At 42.4% G+C, this 24,922-nt stretch overlaps 1 protein-coding gene across 1 annotated transcript; it reads right to left on the bottom strand.

The window, feature by feature from the left end:
- Nucleotides 1-1,243: 1,243 nt before the first annotated feature.
- On the bottom strand, nucleotides 1,244-23,874 carry LOC111180986 (uncharacterized). The gene is made up of 4 exons (XM_022585947.3): nucleotides 23,815-23,874; nucleotides 17,246-17,333; nucleotides 11,995-12,121; nucleotides 1,244-6,267 (listed from the first exon to the last, which is right to left on the bottom strand). The coding sequence occupies exons 2-4, from the start codon at nucleotides 17,258-17,260 to the stop codon at nucleotides 4,664-4,666; spliced, it is 1,746 nt and encodes a 581-aa protein (XP_022441655.3). The 5' UTR covers nucleotides 17,261-17,333; nucleotides 23,815-23,874; the 3' UTR covers nucleotides 1,244-4,663.
- Nucleotides 23,875-24,922: the final 1,048 nt, after the last annotated feature.

A 24,922-nucleotide genomic window follows, 5' to 3' on the forward strand; every position in this document is an offset into this window, starting at 1 on the left:
CAGCAAAGTGAATCAGTTATACATATATCCACTTTTTTTGTCTTGTTTTTTTCAGATTCTTTTCCCATAGAGGCCATCAAAGTATGGAGTAGAGTTCCCTGTGCTATACAGCAGGCTATAACATTTCTTTTTAAGACAAGAAAAGGAGGGAGTACTTGTCAACTCAATTTATAAGGCCAGTATTACTAGGATAAAAAACTAGACAAAGTTAATAGAAAAAAAGAGAAAGTAAACAAAATGACCAATTAAATCCCACATGAAGATTCAAAAATTCATCATAGGGCTTCCCTGGTGGCGCAGTGGTGGCGCAGTCCGCCTGCCGATGCAGGGGACACGGGTCCAGGAAGATCCCACATGCCGCGGAGCCGCTAGGCCCGTGAGTCATGGCCGCTGAGCCTGCACATCCGGAACCTGTGCTCCGCAACAGGAGAGGCCACAACTGTGAGAGGCCCGCGTACCGCAAAAAAAAATAATAATAAAAAATCATCATAAAATATTACTAACAGAAATGAATCACAGACAGAAAGAATTCACATTAAAGATAATATAAATCAGGGAATTCCTTGGCAGTCCAGTGGTTAGGACTCATCACTTTTGCTGCCGGGGCCCGGGTTCAATCCCTGATTGGGGAACTAAGATCCCGCAAGCCACATGGTACAGCCTAAATAAATAAATAAATAAATAAATAATAATCAAGATCACTTATCAAAGAAAAATACATTATTCTTGGTTGGGAACAAATTCTATGTGGAGGATACTGGGTGTCAGTTGACATACTAAAAGTAGCACAAATGTTATTTTCTCTGCAAGATCTTCTGGTTCTGAATGTGAACATATCAACAGGAAAGGGCAGCACAGCTTCCAGACACTTGGGAATGGAGATTCTCTCCCTGTCACACACTATAATTGGAATTCTGCAGTCTATCTCATTCATCCTTATAATTTCTTTCACTTCACTGCATGTTTGTTCAATTCCACACACACTTGATTTTCAAGCACCTGACCATAGCCAAGTCCCACAAGAGAGATTTCATGTCACCATTTTGCCATTCCAGTTTTTTCACTGAACTAAAGCCCTAAAGTAACAGTTTTTCTTCATATTTATAATGCACCTACTTTGTACCTGTCATTGCCTTATGGGCATTATCATGTCACAGAAGTCCCAAAACAACCCACTGATTTACATATCCCATGCTATAAAACAGGAGAAATATATGTGACAGAAAAAATTATCACTAAGGAAACAATTCAAAACATTTTTTATTACAGTAGAAAACAATGTAACACATTGTGTACCAGCATAATTTGAAACTCAAATTTTAATAGCATTTAGAAAATTGCTCTGAGTAAACTGCTTAGTTATATTATCTAATAAACATTTCCAAACATTAATTTTATTAAACTAAGGTAAAAATATCTCTGACAAGTTATCCAAATAGGATTTTACAAGCATTTTCAAGAACCATATTGAACAATGGAATGTATGTGTGCTGCAGAAAAAGAAATGTAAGAAATTATTAGCATGAAGAAAAGTATGGTTTGCCAAGTCAAGAACTCAGGAATTTCAAGAGTAAGCATTCAGTGTTTGTTTTCTTTTCTTTTTGGGTGAAGTAGAGAAGAACAGCTTTATTGCTCTGCCAGGCAAAGGGGCCACAGCAGGCTAATGCCCTCAAAACTGTGTTTCCCAACCTGGAGTGGGTAGTGAGTTTTATAGTAATGGTTCAGAGAGGGCGTGATAAGCTCGTGGGCATTCTTTTGGTTGGCTGGTGATGAGGTAAGTGGGAGTCAACATCCTCAACCTTCTCCTTCCCACCAGTCTGGGGTGTCCATGCTTGTGGGTAGCACAGGGTTAATTTCTCCCACCTGGTGGGGGTTTCAGTATCTGGTCTCTGGACTCACTGAGCCTCAGGTTCTTTGTGTCTCAGCGCAGAAGGAATTCAGCAAGAGGTAAAGTGACAGGCAAGAAGTAGACTTATTAATATAGGACACCTGTGAGGGATACAAGTGGGTAGGCGAGGGGGCTCTGCCTCAGTGTTTTATTAAAGAGTCTGACTCCATTTTTTCTTTTCTTTTCTTTTGGCTGCACCATGCGGCTTGTGGGATCTTAGTTCTCCGACCACGGACTGAACCCAGGCCCACGGCAGTGAGAGCTCGGAGTTCTAACCAGCGGACTGCCAGGGAATTCCCCTGACTCCATTTTTTGATGTTTGACTGTTGACACCTCAGGAAAACCTCTTCTTATTCAGCCTATCTGGACAAACTGATAAAAAAGCCTAAGGGCTCCTTCCTTTGAGAGAAACTGGACATTGAAACCGTAAGCTTATCCTCCAACAAGCCTCACCCAGTAATTAAATTTTCCTCTAATGTTAACTGCTCTCCCTTCAATTCCCAAGAATGAGTCTAATTTCTCATTAAATATAGATGCAAACATCACCAATTCACATGCAGTGGAGGAAGTGACCAACCTTTCTGACACATTGTTCCTACCACATAATCAGCCCCTAGAAACCTGTCACTCTCCTCTCTTGGCAAGTCCAGTCCCTTAATGTCCTTACTGTTCTGCTCTGTTCATGGTCATCTGGTAGAGCATTCTGTCCTATAACGCACAGTGGCCTATCCATGGACCCTGAACATAACAAGCATGATGAGTCAAGGCAGTTTTATATTATTCTCTGCTCCTCCCTGTTGCTAATTCACAACAATTGAATTTGGTAATTCAGGGTCGTTTTTCCAGGGAACACGGATGTGAATGAACCACACCTAGTGAAGTTGGCCCCCTTGTGTTACTGATTCCTTCCCAGAGACAATCATCAAAGGCCTGTAATGAAGGCACAAGATCAACAGATTCAAACTTCAGGTTGAAAGGCATAAATAGTAATGTGGCTTTTTCAATAAAATTCAATTAATAGAATATTTACAGTGAAGATAATTGGCCATTCGCACGTTATTCTTCCTGTCACATACATACCATTTCATAATTTTTCTGTGACTTGTAATGATTCTAAGGTACATAACAATCTCACGTTAATCCTGGAGAAACACTTATTCCTAGTATAGACTCTCTGATATGCAGGCCGATTTAAGAATGGCGCAAAAAATTTACCTAACTCGTTACATTTGTAAGGATTATCCCTCATATGAGATCTGTGGTGAAACCCCAGGACGCATCGTTTCATCAAATTCTTTCCATGTTCAGTAAATCGCTATAGTTTCCGACCTGTATGAATTTTATCATTACACTGAAGGTGTAGATACCTGATGAAAACTTTTACAACATTCATTACATTTGAAACGTTGCTCTCCAAACTAAATCCTCTATGTTTCAGAAACTCCATCTTTAGGTACAAGCCTTAACACACATATTAGTGCGTGTGGTTCCTCTCAAAGATACGTGCTGAGAAGTCTGGTGAATTGTGCAGCCAGGATAAAGCCTCCGCTCATACATTTGTAGTGTTTCTCTTCAGTGGACTCTGCACTGTTGCCAAATACTTGAACTCAAGGTAAAGGTTTTGCCACACTAGTTGCATTAGTAAGGGATAGTTCCAGTACCTTCCCATCTTGTGATTTTTGCGTAAAATCCTTACCACACACATAATTATCTGAGTGGTTTCTCTCCAGGATGAATATTCCAATATCTAGTGACAAGTGAGCACTAACTTGCAACTTTGCCACATTCGGTACATCTGTAATGTTCCGTCCACTATGGATTATCTGATGATTGGCGGGATGTGAGCCCTGAGTAAAGGTTTTGCCCATTCATGGCATTTGTGAGGTAATCTCCAGAATGAATTCTTTGGTGAATGACTTCCTTGTCTAAGGACTGGTCATACTGAACACACCTACCCGATGAAGGCTAAGATGTGAACAGTGAAGCCTAAGACGTGGACAGCTGCTACAACCCCTGCTTAAAGTTCGTCATCAGTGTGGCTTACCTGACAGTTAGATAAGCTTCTAAGTACACTGACGGATTTTTCACTCTCATCACATTTGTCGGGCAGCTTTCCAATAGGAAACTTCGGTGCACCTTAAGGTATGAATTTTGACTGAAGACTTTGAGAAATTCAATACATTTCTAGAGTTTCTGTCCAGTATAGATTATGTGATGGTGAGGCTTTGCCACACTCATGACATGTGCATAGCTTCTCTCCACTATGAATCTCCCGTGAATTTAAAGTGTCAATTTTGTTTTGTTTTGTTTTTTAAGGATTTTTAAAATATTTATTTATTTATGGCTGCATTGGGTCTTCACTGCCACACGCAGGCTTTTCTCTAGTTGCAGCGAGCGCGGGCTACTGTTCGTTGTGGTGAGCAGGCTTCTCACTGCGGTGGCTTCTCTTGTTGCACAGCATGGGCTCTAGGTACACAGGCTTTAGTAGTTGTGGCATGCAGGCTCAGTAGTTGTGGCTCACGGGCTCTAGAGCACAGGCTCAGTAGTCGTGGCGCACGGGCTTAGTTGCTCTGCAGCATGTAGGATCTTCCCAGACCAGGGATCGAACCTGTGTCTCCTGCATTGGCAGGCGGATTCTTAACCACTGTGCCACCAGGGAAGCCCAAAGTGTCAATTTTGAGTGAAGACCTTCCCACATATATCACGTTAATATGATTCCCCCTTTGTATTTATTACCTGATATGTAGTGAGAGTTGAGATCTAAGTAAAGGTTTTTCAACAGTTTTTATCTTTGTAAGGTTTCGCTTTTGTATGAACACTCTGATGCTTTGCAAGGTATGCTTTTCGACTAAAGCACCTGCCACACTCGTTACATTTGTAAGGTTTCTCTCCAGTGTGAATTCTCTGATGAATTACGAGATTTGAATTCCGATTGAAGACCTTGCCACACTCACTACATTTGTAAGGTTTCTCTCCAGTATGAACTCTCCGGTGAATTGCAAGGTATGAATTATAACTAAAGACTCTGCCACATATATCACATTTACATAATTTCTGCCCTGTATGGATTATCTGATGTCTCCTGAGGTTTGAGCTGTGATTAAAGATTTTGCCACAGTCTTTACATTGGTAAGGTTTCTCCCCAGTATGAATTCTCCGATGAACTGCAAGGTATGAATTTTGACCGAAGACTTTGCCACATACATCACATTTATATGGCTTATCTCCTGAATGGATGATTTGATGTTGTATGAGGTGTGAGCCAAAATAAAAGGTTCTGCCACACTCATTACATTTGTAGTGTTTCTCTCCAGTATGAATTATCTGATGACTGACAAGGGTTGATCTAATACTAAATACCTTACCACACTCATCACATTTGTAAGGTTTCTCTCCAGTATGAATTCTCTGATGACTTGCAAGGTTTCCTTTTTGACTAAAAGCCTTGCCGCACTCATTACATTTGTAAGGTTTCTCTCCAGTATGAATTCTGCGATGTTTTGCAAGGTATGAATTCTGACTAAAGACCTTGCCACATTCATTACATTTGTATGGTTTCTCTCCAGTATGAATTCTCTGATGAACTGCAAGGTATGAACTTTGACTAAACACTTTTTCACATACATCACATTTATATAAGTTCTCTTTTGTATGGATTATCTGATGTCCAGTGAGGTGCAAGCCATGATTAAGGGTTTTGCCACACTCGTTATATTTGTATGATTTCTCTTCAGTATGAATTGTTCGATGAATTGCAAGGTCTGAATTTCGACTAAAGACTTTGCAACATACATCACAATTAAGCATTTTCTCTTTTGTATGGATCAACTGATGCTGAGTGAGATTTAAGCCCTGATGAAAGGTTTTGCCACACTGATTACATTTGTAAGGGCTTTCCATGCATGCACTCTGGTCTTGTGTCAGTATTGATGGATGTATAAAATCATTCTCATATGAATTAGAAATGGTGGTTTGGACAGTAGGAGAAGTTCCTTGAAGTGGTGAAAATGAGGCACTAATGCTGATACTCTTGTCAGCTTGATTAAATTCATCAATTTTCTCTTCACTTTTGAAAATATGCAGTTCATCCTGAAAGCTTAATGCCAGCCTGTTTTCAATAGGCTTGATTCCTGCAACACTTCTACCATGTCGATCTCTCTTATCAGCCAGCTTTTTGTTATGGTTTATAGGCATTCCTTTATAATTTCTTTCCTCATCTCTTGGCTGAGACTCAAAGTCATGTACATTTTCCTGGATTTCCCTGAGGTAAAAATGCTTGATTTTTTCATGTCTTCCCAATATCAGTGTTTGGAATACTTCTGCTCTATCAGTGTTTGCATTTAGTTGTAATTTCTTGATCACATGTACGTGAGAGATATCTACAAGATATAAAGGACCATAAGTATCCTATTCATCCCAATTCATAAGTAAATAGTTCATGTTAAACACATATTACACCAAAATTAGTACTTACACAAAACAGAGTTATGAAAATTCCCAACCATGATATTAAAACCTTTACAAACACAAAAGGAATGATTCTTTACTAAAGATAAAGTGATCGAGATAATTCCACTTAAATTTTGGGCACCCAGTTTTCAAATAACCTATGATAAAAACACTCAGATTGAGAAAACTTCTGTTAGCTATCAAAGAAAGTGTATTTTTCAACCATGACACCAAAGCATATACCAATTAGCAGTAAACATACTGGTGCCTCGTAACTGAGGAGAAAAGAATATTATACTATACATATATTGTGCATACTTGTTAAATAGAAATGAATGCTAAAAAAACAGACAGTAAATAATTGTAACAGTAAATAATGCAAAACTAACTTATTCAATGAATGATCTCAAGGAGTGGCGGTTTCCAATTGGGAAACAAATATAGCATACAGAAAATGGTGAATATGATAAAACAGTATTTTAAAAAACAAAATGTTCTTCTAAAAACGTGCTGTAAATCTATGTACCCAGGAAGAAGCATAAAACATTCTGAAAGACCACCTTCTGTATATCACAATTAAATATCAATAAATGAAATATTCTCCAGTTATATTAACAGCCATTAAATAGAACAACTCCCTATCTGTTCAGTGCCCTAAAATATCCAGTTCATTGGCTCCAAGATATATGTAATGAAGAGAGAGCAATTTTTGAATTTATTTAACTAGGTTCATCAACAAATTGCAAAAGAAAGGCATACAATATATAAGGCAAAAAAAGGGACATCATAATAAACATGCCAGAATATTAATATATCTTTTTTATACAAAAGCCACTTTTGATTCATTAATATAAAAACAATGCACTATTTCTGGGAATTCCCTGGCAGTACAGTGGTTAGAATTCAGCACTTTCACTGCCATGGGCCCGGTTCCATTCCTGGTTGAGAAAGTAAGGTCCCGCAAGCAGCGTGGTATGGCCAAAAGCACAAACAAACAAAAAATCCCCACTATTTCAAGCCATCTAACATTACTAGTTTCTTTCGAAAGGCTTGAGGAAAGTTATCAGAAGTTTTTAAGTAAGGAAAGTGGAATCAGGTTTCTGTGCATGACCCCAAATGATGCAGAAAGCAGTGAGAACCATGATGTGGACCTTGACCAACAGACTGAGACAACATACTCTTAAGCATGACCACCCGCCCAAAAGCAGCAGAGGACAGATTACAAAATACGACAACAAACATCAGGAGTTGAGAAAGAAAACTTCAAGGGAGATGCAAGAAGTGAGCTGGATAACTACGAAGGGTATTCAGCCACCCCTCCTGGAAATGGTTTCTGAGTCATCACAACTACACAGAAAATGATTTAGATTGTGTCATGAGACAGTTGTTCGATATATAAAGAGGCATTATTTTTACAGTGTGAGCGATGTGGAAGGTGGAGGGATGGGTGAAGGAGTGCTGTAGAAATTGGGAAGTTCAGGAGAATAACTTAAATGTGCTAGGAAATAACAATCTTTCCATCCACATCAAGGTACCATGTAAGGAAAGGCCAGGACTGAGAAAGGGCCTGAGTGGAGCACAGAGTTTTTTAACTATGGGAGTTATACTATGAGTATGGGAAGAACTGAAAGAGATTTAAACACTGTAGAAGTAAACTAACTTTAAATCTATTACACTATTTGCTATGCAAGGTATCAAATTCCAACAGCTGTATTTCTATGCACATATTCAATAAAAACATACACAATATTCAAGGAGATGGTGCAATAATGTTCTTAGCAGAAAGCAGAAGAAAAAACCAGGAGAAGACCAGCAGAAGGAGACGGATCAGTCTATTCTGTACACACACGTGCAGAACAAAGTAATCAGATCAACACTACTGTAAAGTAGGGAGATCCTGATTTCAGAATGAAGATCTCCTGGCTGGGTGAGCAGGGTTTGTATGGGGAAACAAAGATAGCAGAAAGCGTTTGAGAAAGCCTGAGCAATTTCAGGATAGGATCACAATTAAGTTAAGTTAAGTAAGCAAAGAAAGAGAAAAGTGTTACTAACTAAAATATAGATTACATAACATAATTTGGTATATAAAATGTTTATGTTAACACTCCTTGTTATTAAACATGACAGTGTTCTTTTAGCTGGCCTCTCTAAATACTGAAAATCATATCATTAAATTTCTTAACACAAACTCTGCAAAGAAAAACAAAACCATGAGGAGTGATGTCAACAGAACAGTAAACCACAGGCACTCATTACAGCCATGAGGAAGCCAAGTTAAAAACAATAGACAAAAAAGAATTTGGGAAAACTCTACAAACCAGTAAAAAAACAGTGGGAGCACCCAGGCAATTGCCTATCCTGAAAACACTAAACCAAAAAATGTAGGAAAGTTCATGACAATTCCCTGGCCTGTGACTCCCCACCTCCTTCTTACATTGCATTGAGATTGAACTGGAAGGAGCCTCCCAATTACCAGAGGTGTCCTCATGGGGAAATGCTAAAAACATGATAAAAACACTCAGTAAACCAGAAATAGAAAAAAATGACCTCAACATAGTAAAGGACATGTATTAAAAGTCCACAGCTAACATCATACTCAAGGGGGAATGACTTAAAGCTTTTCCTCTAAGATCAAGAAAAAGACAAGGATACTTGCACTCAGTATTTCTAAAAAAAAATTACTGGAATTCCTAGCAAGTACACGTAGGTAGCAGGAAAAGACATAAAAACAATTCCAAGAGCAAAAAGAAGCAAAACTATCTCTTTTGACAAATGAAATGATCTAATTAAAAAACCCTGGGGAATTCCCTGGTGGTCCGGTGGTTAGGACTCCATGCTTCCTCTGCTGGGGGCCTGGGTTTGATCCCTTGTGTGGGAACTAATATCCCACAAGCCATGCAGCATGGCAAAAAAATAAAAAAAATAAAAAAACCCCGTGAAGATACTTAAACAAAAATTTGATAGAAATAATGAACTCAGAAAGATGACAATATATAAAATTGACAAACAAAAATCAATACTGTTTCTATACAGCGACAATAAAAAATCAAGAAGGAAATTCAGAAAACAATTCCATTTTACAATACCATCAGAAAAATAAAGTACTTGGCAAAACTTTACAGAAGGGAAAGATATATGCACTATAAACTAAAAACACAGCTGAAAAATATTTGAAAAGACACAAATTAATGCAAAGATATCCCAAGTTCATGGATTAGAAGTAAATATTGTCAGTATGTAAATACTACCCTAAGTGATCAACAGATTCAACACAATCTCTAATAAAATCCCAATAGTGTGTCTCGAAGAAACAGATAAATCCATCCTAAGATTCAAATGCAATCTCAAAAGACACTCAATAGCAAAACCAAGGTTGAAAAGAATGAAGTTGGAGGTTTCACCATCATTTCAAAATTCTTAGAAACCTAAACTAACCAAAGCAGTATGGTCCTAGCATAAAGACAGAGAGAGACCAGTGGCATACGACAGAGACATGAGAGATAAACTCTTGTGTATGTGGTCAAGTGATGTTCCGCAGGAGTATCAGGACCACTCAGTGGGGGAAGGGCAGTCTACTAAACAAAACGAATTATGGTTCAGATGGAAGGTATCACTGCACTTCATAAATTCTCTAATTTAGATGTTTCAAAATTAGCTGTTGATGTAGAAAGAACAATAGCACACAGGTGACCCCAAAATGGTGTCAACAACAGTTTACACAACAGCCTCACAAATATGAGGATGTGAACTTGGGCAATGTTACCCTGAGGAGAAATTCCTATTCACCGTTTACTGAGGGTGAAAGGGGATGGGCATAGTACATGTGAACACCACTATCACAGTGCCCTTGAGACTGGCTTTTGTGACACTGCTCAAAACCAGAAAAAAACCTGGAAAGATTTATCAGCCAGGCTCTGGTGATACTTTCTATCTCATATCATAGAATATGCAGACCACTCCACTATAGCTTTAAGTGGTGATTTTCTATATAGCAGGAAAATATTACAATATATGAGGGATAGTATTCTCATTCAAAATTATCTGTCACCCAGTAAACCCACCCTATAGAGAGTCCACCAGAAGCTGTTGATTAACAAAGGGTGGATTATCACACCAAAGGTTCTGGATAAAATTTCAGAGCCTAGTTCTCTGTACTTCATAAACAAGTTTCAGAGGCAAAATCACACAAACTTAGGAGAGTATGAAATCAGGAAGAGAATACATTCCCAGACTAGGTAGAGCAGTACAGGAGTGAAAAAAATATGAGCTATGTGTGTCAGATATCACAGAACCTTCAGATGGAACAATGTGCTCTAGCCACAGATACCAAACTAAGAGCCTGAAAGATACATATATGCTCCTCAGTAGGACTGGGGATCAAAGAGATGATCTCCCTGTCCACTGTCCTTAGTTTTCCTAAGTAATAATTACAGAAGATAGAATGCACCTCCCTGTTACACACAAGCCTGGAGAATGTGGCCAAAGCAGAACAGAAGAAATGCAGGAGGGATCTAAACAGGGAGACAGGGCTTGAGACAGCTACATGCAGGTTCTGAGATGCCACATGGAATCAAAGAGCAGCCAGTGTCTCCCATCTTCTGATGAGGTCTCCTAAAAACATCAAATGGGGATGGAACCGGGAAAGGTTCAGGGATTGGAGTCTGCAGGCATCAGCTCTTATCTATGTAGACTGAGAACTGAGCATCCAATGGAATGAAGTCGAGAAGGAGAGATGAGGGGGCAAGAGGCCCCTCTGAAAAAGTCCACCTCATGCTCTGCTAATTCAAGCAACAAGAGCTCACAGAAACCAGATGGCAGAGTGTTGCAGACCATGATAAAGACCTTGCCTTTGTCTCTGGTGGAGCTGCAGCACCACTGGAGGGTGAAAGAATACATTTTACATGTGGAAGCACAAGAGGGATAAGTTATGGAGAAGAAAAATTTCCTCTGAGAGCTCAAATAATAAGTAAATTTTTGTATTCCCATAGAACTCTCTGATGAGGGGAAAGACTCCAAACACTATTAATAATGAGGCTTCCCATCGGCGCTTCTGAGATCTGACCTGTGTTCACACTTTGATACATCCCCAAAGGTATTCAGATCAGTCTTCACAGCCCAGGGCTCTTTCTCTTGTTACAAAGTGGGTAAAATATTCAGATAAGAAACAGAAATTCCTCCACATAAGAGGAAGGAAACATGATTTGCTGTGGCTTTTCCAGAATCCTGGTCTCTTGCTCAGCTGAGAACTGAGGTGACTACAGATGGAAACAGAAAAGTATTTCAAAAAACTGACCTGCTCTTTACCTCCTGAATACACAGGGAACAGTATAATGTGCAGAAACGTAGCTTTTTTCCTAAAACTCCTAAATCAAAAGCACAGGGGTAGGAAACAGGAAAATGGGTATATTAAAAGTTTCCCATTGAGCTTTATATACATGTAAGCTCTGGAACAACTCCTGATGTATCATGAACTGGGCAGGCCATCAGAGGAAAAGGTAGATTTAAACTCCTGAGGCTGCATCCTGAAGCTTTCCATGTCTGAATCAACAAGGATTTCAGATCAGTCAAGCAAAACAGGGGCTCCCAGGAGGCACACAATGGAAAATGCAAAGATACATAAGGGCAGATCCCAATTTCTGGAGGGAAGTTATCCTCACCCAGGGAGACCAGGTTCCTGTAGGTCTCCAACATCACGTCCCTGTACAAGGCCCTCTGAGCAGGGTCCAGGCATTCCCATTCCTCCTGAGAGAATTCTATGGCCACATCCTTGAAGGTCAACTGTGCCTGAAATGAAAACACATTTCACCAAGGGGCCATGAGGAGAAATCTTATTTTCACACAAAATGAGAAGAGGTGAAAAGATCAAGTTGAAGTATGTATTCTGACAGATCCATATAAAGATATCTGAGGAAATTATGGGTCTCTAATTTTAATTTCTTATGCTTTTTCATAGAGATTATGATAACCTGTAATCAATGTGTATTTTTCATTTTTGTGGACAATACATGAAATACATATAAATAAAATTCAACAATGAGTTCTCTATCCAGAAGTGTTAGATTATGTCTTACACACTGAGTGCTATTCAAAATCTAGATGAACTACACTATGAGTGGTGGCTTTAGAGATGACTAAGTCCACAGTGCTTTAAAAAAGAAAATCAAAATCTTAAATTACAATGACGATAATAACAGCAATGACTAAAGGTGCTTGAATACTTCACAGATGCTAAGCATTACTCTAAATGCTTTATAGATATGAACTTTTTTATCAACATTGTAGCTCAGTAGAGAAAGATCTGTTCCCATCGTGCAGAGGAGAAAACTGTCAGAGACATTTGGAGAAACTCAACTTAGTTCAAGCTAAGAAATGATACAGCAAGCACCTGAATTAAGGTGGATGCAGTCTTGAACTGAAGATAAAGAAGCAAAAACTGAAGTAACAGAAGAGCTTTGGAAGCACATGGCCAGAGGATTCTCCCAGAAAACTTGAAAGAAGTTGAACAACATGAAAGGCATTAAAAGGTCATTATAGATGTAGGCACGTGTGCGCGCGCATGCACGCGCACACACACACACACACACACACACATGTTAGTAATCTTACTAGTATCTGAACCATTAACAGGATAGTGTAGGAAAAATTCAAGGCCATGTAATATATTTATGATATAATTTCAACTGCAATAAAATACAGTACATAGTTATAAAATTCTGATGCCTTTTATCAAAACCATGGACTTGCACATCCATGAACTCATGGACACACAGGTAAATGCACAAATAACTGAAACGAGAGAAGTTGTCTCTGGATATATTACTGCATGATTTTTTTTATCATCATTTTTATTTATGTGAATTTCAGCATCTTTGGAACAATGAAAAAGTATCAACTGTATTAAATGGTACTACCATGAAAAAAATAGGATCCTTTAACTGCAATCTCTATTGAATACCCATATATAAATACAATTTAAACCACAATATTGACATAGGTAGGTATTAACAAATACAAAGCAGAGTTTATTTCTGTATTCCACACATAAAACACTGACTCAAAATCAGAAAAGTTATTACTATTATACATTAATTTAAGAGACTAAGAAAAAATTATCACAATAGTAAAGTTAAAAACTACTCGGAGAGGGCTTCCCTGCTGGCGCAGTGGTTGGGAGTCTGCCTGCCGATGCGGGGGACACGGGTTCATGCCCCGGCCCGGGAGGATCCCGCATGCTGCGGACCGGCTGGGCCCATGGGCCATGGCCGCTGGGCCTGCGCGTCCAGAGCCTGTGCTCCGCGATGGGAGAGGCCACAACAGTGAGAGGCCCACATACCAAAAAAAAAAAAAAAAAAAAAAACTACTCGGAGAATTAAATATCATGACTAAAAAGAATATGGAAAAAAGTATATTGTGGGCTTCCCTGGTGGCGCAGTGGTTGAGAATCCGCCTGCCAATGCAGGGGACACAGGTTCGTGCCCCAGTCCGGGAAGATCCCACGTGCCGCGGAGCGGCTGGGCCCGTGAGTCATGGCCGCTGAGCCTGTGTGTCCAGAGCCTGTGCTCCGCAGCGGGAGAGGCCACAACAGTGAGAGGCCCACATACTGCAAAAAAAAAAAAAAAAAGTATATTGTAATTAAGGAAGAATATTTCACCAAACAGCATGATTAGAAGGAAACTTGACGCATTCCCTCTGAAGTTACAGTGGAGTGAAGGGGGCTGGCCAGGGCACCTGCCTTTCACCAATGTACAGTGTGCCTGAGCAAGAGCCATTAGAGGCAGTAAGAGGAGGAAAACAGAGGGCAAGAGACAGAAAGAGAGTGTGTCAGAGAGTTGGAACTGTGAACATTCACAAATCTAAGGACATAGAAATCTAAGAACAGAGGAAGGATGTGAAAAGATAGTCCATCCTAAAGAGAACAGGGGTGACTATATTACATCAGAAAAAATAAAGACAAAAACTGACACAAGAGACAAAGGATATTATATAATAAAACAGTCCATTCACCAGGAGGATATAACAATTATAAATATATATACATCTAACATTAGAGCTTGCCCAAATATGAAGGAAACAACAGAAATAGACAACAGCAAAATGTCAGTATGAGACTTCAATACTCTAGTTTTATCTACACATGGGAACAACTTAAAAGGAAACAGAGAACTTGAACTACACTAAATAACAATTGTACCTAAAAGACATGTACAGAACACTCCACCCAACACCAAAAAACATCCTTCTCAAGCAAACATGAAACATTCTCCATAACAGACCACAAAACACATCTTAGGCCACAAAACAAATCTTAACAAATTTAAGGAGACTGAGATCTAAAAAGTATCTTCTCTAACCACAATGAAATGAAACTTGAAATAACAAACAGAGGGAAAACAGGAAAACCCCCAAAATGTACAAATTAAACAGCTGATTCTTAAAGAAGCAATGGGCCGGGCTTCCCTTGTGGCTCAGTGGTTAAGAATCCGCCTGCCAATACAGGGGACACAGGTTCGAGCCCTGGTCCGCGAAGATCCCACATGCTGTGGAGCAAATAAGCCTGTGCACCACAACTACAGAGCCCCAGCGCCACAACTACTGAAGCCCGCGTGCCTAGAGCCCATGCTCCACAACAAGAGAAGTCACCGCGATGAGAAGCCCGCGCACCGCAACAAAGAGTAGCCCCTGCTCACCACAACTAGAGAAAGCCCACACGCAGCAATGAAGACCCAACACAGCCAAAAGTAAAATAAATAAATTCATTTTTTAAAAAAAGAAGCAATGGGTTAAAGAAGAAATCACAAGGAAATTGTAAAAATATCTGAATGAAAATAAAAACACAACATACCAAAATTTATAACAGGCAGTCAAAACCATAGTAAAAGGGAAGTCTACAATGCTAAATGCTTACAACAAAAAAGGGGAAAGATGCAAACCCTGTACTGCTGTTCATGAATGTATGGAGAGCCATTAAACAAGAAAAAGAAATCAAAGTTATACAAATTGAAAAAGAAGTAAAATTACCTTTTTCTCTAGGTGACAAGGTTTTACATGTGCAAACCAAAAAGGCTCCATGAGAAAACTACCACTTCAAAACACAACTTCAAGGACTTCCCGGTTGGTCCAGTGGTAAAGAATCCACCTTCCAAGGCAAGGGACTTGGGTTCAATCCCTGGTCAGGGAACTAAGATCCCATATACCACAGAGCAACTAAGTCCACATGCCTCAACGAGAGAGCCCGCGTGCCGCAAACTACAGAGCCCACGCACTCTGGAACCCGTGTGCCACAACTAGAGAGAGAGAAAAAAAACCCCGCACGCCACAACTAGAGAGAGAAGCCCATGCGCCTCAACGAAAGACACTGCACGCCACAACAAAAGATGCCGCACGCCTCAATGAAGATCCCGAGTGCCACAACACCTGATGCAGCCAAAAAAAAAAAAAGAAAAAACAACTTTGGAAAAATTGCAGCAGGGAATTCCCCAGCAGTCCAGTGGTTAAGACTCTGTGCTTTCACTGCCATGGCCCTGGGTTCAAAACCTGGTGGGAGAACTAAGATCCCACAAACCGCAAGGCATGGCCAGAAAGGAAAAAAATATCAGCACACAAAAATCAGTTGCCTTGGTATACACAATATACACAATGAACAAATTCAAAAGAAAGTTAGAAAACAATACTGTTTACTATAGCATCAAGAGACAGACTAGGAAAAAATTACCCAAGGAGGTGAAAGACTTGCACACTGAAAACTACTAAATGTTGCTAAAAGAAATCCAAGGATATACAAATAAATAAAAAGACACCCTGTACTCATGAATTGGAAGAATTAATATTCTTAAAATGACTTTATTACTGAAAGTGTTCTACAGATTCAATGGAATCCCTGTCAAAATTTCAAAGGCAATTTTTGCAGTTAAAAAAAAAAATCATACTAAAATTCATAGGGAATCTCAAAGGACCTCCAACAGCCAAAATACTCTTGAAAAAGAAGATGGACATCATTTTCAGATTTCAAAACATATTACAAAGTAATCAGGATGATGTGGTACTGGTATAAGCACAGATACAAAACCCAGTGGATACCAGAAATAATCCAGTGAATATATATAAAATGTACAGCCAAGGGTGCAAAGACTACACAAAGGGGAAAGGACAGTCTCAATAACAAATGATGCTGAGCAACTACATACATACCAGCAAAAGAATGAAGATGGAACCTTACTTGCATCAAAGGTAAAAACTTCCATATCACAGGATACAATCCACAGAGTGAAAAGACAACCTCTGAGGAATGCAGGTGATGAAAGTGATTTAAAGAATTTCCCACTGTCAGAGATTTAGGTTGATTTCATAGTTCAAACTCAAGAATGGACTAAAACATTCCCTGGTGATCCAATGGTTAGCGCTTGGTGCATTCACTGCAGTAAGCCCGGGTTCAATCCCTGGTCGGGGAACTAAGTTCCCACAAGCCTTGATGGGGCATGGCCAAAAAAAAAAAAAAAGTTAAAAAGACAGAACAAATTACCTCTTACTGGTCTGTTTTCCAGATTTTACCAGATACTGTGCACATTAACGTCCAGCTTCTTTATCCTGCTTGACAGAGAGCAGACAGTGCATCCTGATGGGGCCCTAAGCAATCCCTGCTGTCCAGTAGCACTGACACCATGTCTCCAATCCATGGGTGTGAAGCCATGCCCAGGACTACACCCAGCGTGAGCCTCTTCACAAGTTCCAGGTCACTGGGTTATGGGGAAATGGGATCTAAGTGGAGATGACAGGCCCTGAGGGAAGGACCCGAGTCAGTGTGAATGTACAGGTGTCAGGCAGGATACTTCAGAGTCAGAGATTAGCGAGTCCAAAGAAGGGCATTTCAGGAAGGACAGACAGAGGAAACAACTGAGAATATGACTTTACCTGAGAAAGAGCCATTCCAGACTCCTTTTCTTTCCTCTCCCTCCTCTTCTGGGCTTCTTTCTCAGACAAGAGTCTTTAGAGGTCGATTCTGAAAGTGGAAAACAAGCTGTTTAATGCTTAGAATCAACACACCCCCTTCCTGAGTCACCACCACACGCACAGGGAAGCCCTCAGCATGGGGAACAGGCGGTCCTCTGTTGCCCACTGTCCCAGGAGGGACTCAGGACAGTAACTCCCACACACAGACCAACAGGTGAGTTTTCCCACCCTTTCCTTCAGTTCAGGCTCCCCTCCTGGTGAGGCCCTCACGTACCCAGCAGCAGCGGGCACCTCAGCTGGACCCGACGATCCCCTGCAGGTCACAGACCAGCCCTGATCCATCCCCACGCAGAGCAGAGCCCTCACCCTCAGCCCAGATCTCAGCCATCAGGAATGGGGGCGCTCAGAGTCACGATGCTCAGTGAGGGATCCGGATTGGAACATCCTGGGGCACCTCAAATATTGTTGAGGTTGGACCCCCCACACTGACAGTATGAAGAGGAATCCCTGGTCAGAGGGTACAAAACATGTCTGTACAAAATTCTTCATCGATCTAAGGAAACGCCTGGGTTGAGCAGCACTCACAGGAGGCAAGCCCAGCACAGCCCCCACTTGCTTTTCATTTTCCAGCTTTACTGAGGCCTAACAGACGTATAACAATGGTGTACATATGAGGCATCCAATGTGCTTATTAGACAGATGTATACACTGTGTAGTATTCACAACAGAGTGCTTTACACGTCCATCAACTCACAACGACCATTTTATTTCTGTGTGCTAAGAACACTCAAGTGTTACTCTCTCAGCAAATACCAGGTATATAGAAACACAGTATGATTAACGATAGCATGATGAACATTAGATGAACATGTTGCAAATATTTACCTAAATATAATGATTTCATTTCCTTTGGCTATCTAGACAGAGGAACCTCTAAATTGTTTTCCGTAATAGCCATACCATTTACATTCCCACCAATGAAGCACAAGCGTTCCTGTGTGTGTGTGTGTGTGTGTGTGTGTGTGTGTGTTTTGAGACAGGTAGGGAGAGGACCGTAGAGGAACCAGCACTGGCCTGGCAGCAAGAAAGTAGCGGCTACACCTTCCCAAGAACGTGCCTCTGTATTACTGATCACTGTGGTGTTGCTGGCCCTCTGATTCTTGGAACAATCTCTCCCTACATTAAAGAACTTAATGGCCCCTCTCAGGTTCTGTCCACAGAAACATACCTAGCAAAATCTCCCTAATGAAAACTTTCTGCCATTTGAAGCTTACTACTCATAACTTCCCTTCTGGACTCAAATGAACTTACAAACTTTCATGGGGTCCAACATAGTTTCGATAAAACCCATAATGATCAACTCATCGTGCTAGAAAATACCAGAAAACATGCCAAGCTCTAATAAATCATGCCAGAGGGAAAAATACATATAAGACACCCAAGGAACCAACAGATGCAAAATACCATATTTTCATTCACAGTAACCACAGCCCAAACACTGTCATCTTCAAAAACTACACATAAAAGAAAGATGTTTCCAACGATGCACATCCCCCAGTGAGACCCAAACATCCCCCAAGGCAACACTCCAATTCGCCTTTCGTTATGTTTCACAGTGCAACTGAAAATTTCTTTATCTGCGACACAACATACTAAAAAGTACCAAAGGTAAACAACAAAATGACCTCCATATTAGTCTAAAAACTGCAGAATGATTCCTCTCTTTCTCTCTCCCTTTTTTTCTTCTGGAGCAGGAAGGATTTGTTACTTGCAGCAAGTAAGGAGAACACGAGAGATCTTTCCCAAAGCAGTATCCCTGCACAATGATTCTTGACCTCCCAGAATACCCAAAACAAGTCATTTGCGGAGTGGATGCTGTAGGGCACCCTCTAGCTCCATTGCCTGAGGACAAGGCACCCATCCTCCTGCACCCAAAACTCCCTGTGGGCTCAGCTCAGGCCATACTTCTAACATCAGAGGAAAATGATTTTCTGTGCTTAAAACCACTGCCTTCATTCCTCCTCATGTATGGCCATGAAATACCAGATTAAACCAATGCATGGAAACCTCAGTCTCAGCAGCTAGGTCCCAGGGAACCTGAGCTAAGACACTATGGCACCTCAAACCATGCAATGCACCCACAACTACCCATAAACCCAATTCCAGGTGCTCCAGCCAGAACTGAGACATTACTTGCCAGGAGTTCCACACACCCCTTGAGCCCAAAAGGGACAAATGCATACACCATTCATTGGGCTCATCTTGAAGCCCACACTTGCTGCCATATCCCTCCTGCAGGCTCTCCTCCAATTTTCCCATTGTTCTCCCTCTCCTCCTTGCACTCATGGGCAAACAGGGCTAAAGGACAAAAGTACCTCTCAGGAAAGCCATCGCAACAGGAATACACACAAGCTGCCACCGAAAGGACACTGGGCATTCAATATGCAGGTCAACAAAGTTGGCCCTCCTGGAAAAACTTACGAGAAAGTAAGAATGTTACGGAGTCCAGTTACAAAGGACATTTGAATGCAGTGTGGGAGACTCAAAGACAGGCGGTCCCCAGATTTCTTGTCCCCAAGACAGATGGTCCCCAAGTTTCTTCTCTCCTGTTCTCCCAGCTCACAGGTAATTAAAAGATACCCTAACTCTTTGAGGGAAGTCTCCTTCATTCCTCCTTAGGTTCTGGACTTTGGCCCACAGTTACCACAGTGAAATCACTACCCCTGACTCGGAGCAGATGAACTGCTGGAAGGCAAAGCTCCTGTCCAAGGAGGCAACTGGTCCCTGGATGTGCACAGCCTGGAACACCTGGGGGCTATAGTGGAGCAGTGACACAGCACACTAAACATGGGGACACCTCAACATTCTACATGAGGACATCAGTTCTGTAGGGATTTTTAGCACTCCCTGCATCTTTTTGCTCTTATTTTGAGTAATTAAGCAGCCATATGGGGTAATAATCAATTAGAGTTGAAATGTCCAGAACAAATGTAGGAACCATCCTCATCACCTACCGTGTTCCCCTGGTCTCCCCTGAGGATTATTCAGCCCAACCCACAGTCCCAGCCACCTAACACATCCCCAGAGGGAGATGCCGCAGCTATCCAGGGAAGAAGAGGAACACTGTGCATCCTTCAATGAACGGAAAAGGAGGAAGACTCCAAATAATCAATGGAGAGCGGCATTTCTGTTGAAGGTGATTGATACAGAGGCAATAAAATGTGACACAGTCAGGAGGAGATGGCGAGCCCTCTCTGAGCCTAGACCTGAAGGGAGACAAAGGGCCTGTGCTATGGTGACTTCAAGGCAAAAGGTAAGAACAGGAACTATGATGTCAGACAGAAATAGTTTTGTTTGGAAACAGACAAAAGGTGAATGTGCCCAGGGTAGAGTGAACCATGAGAACAGGGTCAGCTCCCAGGATGAGGCTGGAGACACTGGCAGGGCCCTGATGACACAGGCCTGAGCAGCCACAGGGAGGAGTTGGGATTTGTCCTGAGGGCAAATAAGAGCTGGTGCAGGTCTGAGTGCCAGAACTGGCATAAAGCCTCCTCGGATTTATACTTAATGCAGAGAAATATTTCTGACTACGGTCACTTCTACTCTGAGCCTGTGGGAAGACAGGAACCCATATACAATTCTAAATAAAACTAGACACTCTCTCCAAAAAGAAGACAAACACAATTTGGCCAACCACTTCAGGGTCAGTGTTACTTTGACTGAGAGTTTCTGGTCTAGTCTCTCATCTCCATGTTATAAGTGGGCGCCCTGAGGCCCAGAAGGGAGACTTTTCTGAGAAAGTCCTGGTTCAGTGAACAGAATCAGGTGTAACTGAATTCTGAAATGAGATCCTGAGGGGTCGGTGGGCAGAGTCTGTCCTTATCGCCTGTCCCATTTAAAACACCATCTTTCAGGTGCCTGATCAAAGGAAACTTCTCTTTCAATGTCTGATCACACTGTCACCAAACAGGTAATTTTTCTTTCCAGAAAAATCACAGTAAAAGAATTTAAAAATAAACAATTGGAAAAGCATAGTTGCTGGTGCATAAGACATTGCAAGCGTTCAGCTTAGAAACAAGATCTGAGCAAACTTCTTCATCATGAGTAGAGGAATAAAAGGTGAAAAAGAATATTAGACTAACTGGTTAAACTAGGTTTTGACTGTTAATATAAAAGATCAATGACATATCTACCAAGTACTCATCAAAAGAGTCTAAAATTATTTACTAGTTACCAAAGAACTTTACCAGTATACAAAGATAAAGCAGGGGAAGAACTCAGGTGTCAATTATATCTGAATAAATAAAATGAATTTGTGAATTTTTTTAATCTAAAGATCCTGCTGTCAATGTTTTAAAAAAATTGAGGATTGCGGCTTCCCGGGTGGCGCAGTGGTTAAGAATCCGCCTGCCAATGCAGGGGACACGGGTTCGAGCCCTGGTCTGGGAGGATCCCACATGCCGCGGAGCAACTAAGCCCGTGAGCCACAACTACTGAGCCCACGTGCCACAACTAATGAAGCCCGCGTGCCTTGAGCCTGTGCTCCGCAACGAGGGAAGCCACCGCAATGAGAAGCCCACGCACCGCAACGAAGAGTAGCCCCTGCTTGCCACAACTAGAGAGGGCCCACGCGCAGCAGCGAAGACCCAACGCAGTGAAAAACAAACAAATAAATAAATAACCCCAAAAAATCGAGGATTTATCATATTTAGAAAAGAATCACATGAGTAGAATACATAAGGCCACCAAACTTATTTCACAAGTTAGTAATTATTTGCAGGAAATTAGATATCTAATGCACTAGGATATATGCAAAGTTAAAGGAAAGACATAAATGTAAAGAAACCAGAGAGAAAAAAGTAAGTCCATTACAGAAAAACAAAATTTTTAATGTTTCTTTAAAGAAGCACCATGTAGTGAAAGTCAGTCATTTCCTGCCCCACTAGTCTCTCCCCTGTCCTCTACCCCACACCAGGAAATGGAAGGGGGTGACCCACAACTGCCTGAGTCAACTCACCGCCCCTTGGCTGAACAGGGATTGCAAAGGGAAGTTTTCTTGTCATACAAACAATTACAAAATGCACAAACCTTACAGTTTTGCAATACAAATCCTCACCTGTATAATTTAACCAAGCAACATTTCAATTTATTAGAGTCTAAAGCCAGAAGTCAGTATATCATAACTTAATCGTACAAATCCAATCAACTCACCCCCAACCTGGACCCAGTCTGCCCTCTACCTGCACTACTATGTGTTTCCATTTTATTGTCTATTTCTTTCCCTGTTTCTGTCTCCTTCTTTTTGATCTTATCTACTCCCCTGGTGCTCCTGCTGGCCTATCCATACATTTCTGCCTCTTTCTTCCCCCAACTCTATTCCCTCTCTGCCCGGCCCGTGACACCCCTTCTGTCCCCGTTACTCTCCCTTCCTCCCCACTCTCCGGCACCCCAGGTGGCTGTGCTTCCTTTCTGCTCTCTCTCTTCCTCTGCTCTGCTAGCCACAGAAGTCCTCTGCTTCTCTCCCAGGACCAGGATGCCCTGAAGGCCATGGTTCCACCGTTTATCCTCTCCCAGATTTTCTGTGCAGTGCCTCACCACTGCTGCCCTCCCTACTACCACTGATCCAGGGCCTCTCTCTATGTTGCTCTGCAATCCCTGGAGATCCGGCGTTTTCATTTACTTCTCGATTTTATTCACCTGCTATTTTCAAGGCTTACTTAGTCTCTTTCATTTCACTGTCTCTTTATAAGCTCCTCAGCCATCCTCTACGTCTCCATCCGCTCTCCCTCATTCTTTCCACCCTGTCAGCTTTTCTATTTCTCTCTCAGTCGCTCTGTCTCTGCTCCTCCAGTTCCCCCATCGCCCACATATTTACAGAGACCGAGACGGAATAACATGCCGCCTACCGGAAGAGTCCATTCTCCAGCGGGGTGGAATTTCAGACGGAAGAACACTGGGTGTCACACGGCTGGCCCAGGTCACTCCCCGCCCCCCACGCCGGGTGAGGGGAAGGGCTGACTACGAAGGGGAGGCCGGGGGAGCAAAAGGACCGGCCTGAGGAGACGCGAGGACAGAGGCGCTGGGAGGGAGGGAGGGGGTCTCAGGAGAGGGGCGGGCTCTGCAGAATGCCAGGACCGGGGAGAGAACGTGGGCTGTCCGGGAGCGGGGCGGCCGGCGCTGCCCTCCAGGGGCCGAGAGAGCGAGGCTGGGGGGCGCGAATCCACCTCGCGGAAGAGGACGTTACAGGCGGCGGGAAGGGACGGAGGCAGTAATGGATTTTAAGCAGGAAAATGTCGCGAATGGAGGTGTCTACCTGGACCGAAGGCAGAAAAGCCAACGGCACCGGGACCGGCCTCAGAGCGAATTCAAACCCAAAGGTAAACATGCCTGACCTGTAACGGCGACGTCTGGATTTACTGGGAGCGTAGGGGCGGGTGCTGGGATTTACGGTCCTTGGTGACCCCCCACACTCTGAAGATGGAGAAAGGGGGGCCGCGCGGCACAGATTAACACCAGAAAAGAAAACTTACTCTCAGCAGGGCCACCTTCTCTCCGCGCTGTCCGCTTCCGCTTCCGTTATTAACGGCGCGAGCGCGGAGTTAGAAGCAGGGCTTCTGGGGGCGGGGCTTGGGCGGAGCGCTAGCGGCGAGGGGCGGGGCGAGGAGGGAGCCCCTGTCAGTCCAGGGAGCGCAGTTAGGCGGGGCAGGAGGCGGGCAGGGGTAGGTTGGCCCCTAAAGCTTGAAACTGCTTGTTTTAATTTACTGTTTGCTACAGTTTTAAGGCAAAAGCTTACCGTTGCTTGGGCCAGTTATCTCGGAAACTAAGATGTTTCCTCCTAACGAGTCGAGAATGGTGTCAATAAAAAGCTGTTTTTGCCAGCAGTTAGCTGGCGTGTCTAAGTGAATTGATAAATGTATATGAGATAAAAGGTTCCAGGTAGGGCTTCCCTGGTAGCTCGGTGGTGAATAATCCGCCTTACAATGCAGGGGACTTGGGTTCAAGCCCTGGTCTGGGTAGGTCCCACAGGCCGCAGAGCAACTAAGTCTATGTGCCACAGCTGCTGAGCTTATGCTCTAGAGCTCGCGAGCCACCACTACTGAGCCCATGTGCCACAACTACTGAAGCCCACGTGCCTAGAGCCCGTGCTCCACAACAAGAGAAGCCACAGCAACGAGAAGCCACGCACCTCAATGAAGAGTAGCCGCCGCTCCCCGCAACTAGAGAAAGCCCTTGAGCAGTAACAAAGACCAAACGCAGGGCTTCCCTGGTGGCGCAGTGGTTGAGAGTCCGCCTGCCGATGCAGGGGACACGGGTTCGTGCCCCGGTCCGGGAAGATCCCACATGCCGCGGAGCGGCTGGGCCCGTGAGCCATGGCTGCTGAGCCTGCGCGTCCAGAGTCTGTGCTCCGCAATGGGAGAGACCACAACAGTGAGAGGCCCGCATACCGGAAAAAAAAAAAAAAAAAAAAGACCCAACGCAGCCATAAATTAATTAATAAAAAAACACACTTGCTACATTCCGCTTCCGGATCACAGAACTCATGGTGCAATATGAATGTTAGAAATACCTGTGAAATACTGTTCAGATGAATTGCCAAGGATATTTTCCACTTGTTTCATGAAAATTAATGTGTGCAGG

The sequence above is a fragment of the Delphinapterus leucas genome, chromosome 20, assembly GCF_059928025.1.
Source record: "Delphinapterus leucas isolate spDelLeu-1000000601 "Yukka" chromosome 20, BTC_Dleu_Yukka2, whole genome shotgun sequence".
NCBI lineage: Eukaryota > Metazoa > Chordata > Mammalia > Artiodactyla > Monodontidae > Delphinapterus > Delphinapterus leucas.

Excerpts from the sequence above, each read along its gene's own strand:
- LOC111180986 (XM_022585947.3), bottom strand. Across the intron at positions 6,268-11,994 it reads CAGGAACCTGGTCTCCCTGG|ATATCTCTCACGTACATGTG; the intron begins GTGAGGATAACT and ends TATATCTTGTAG.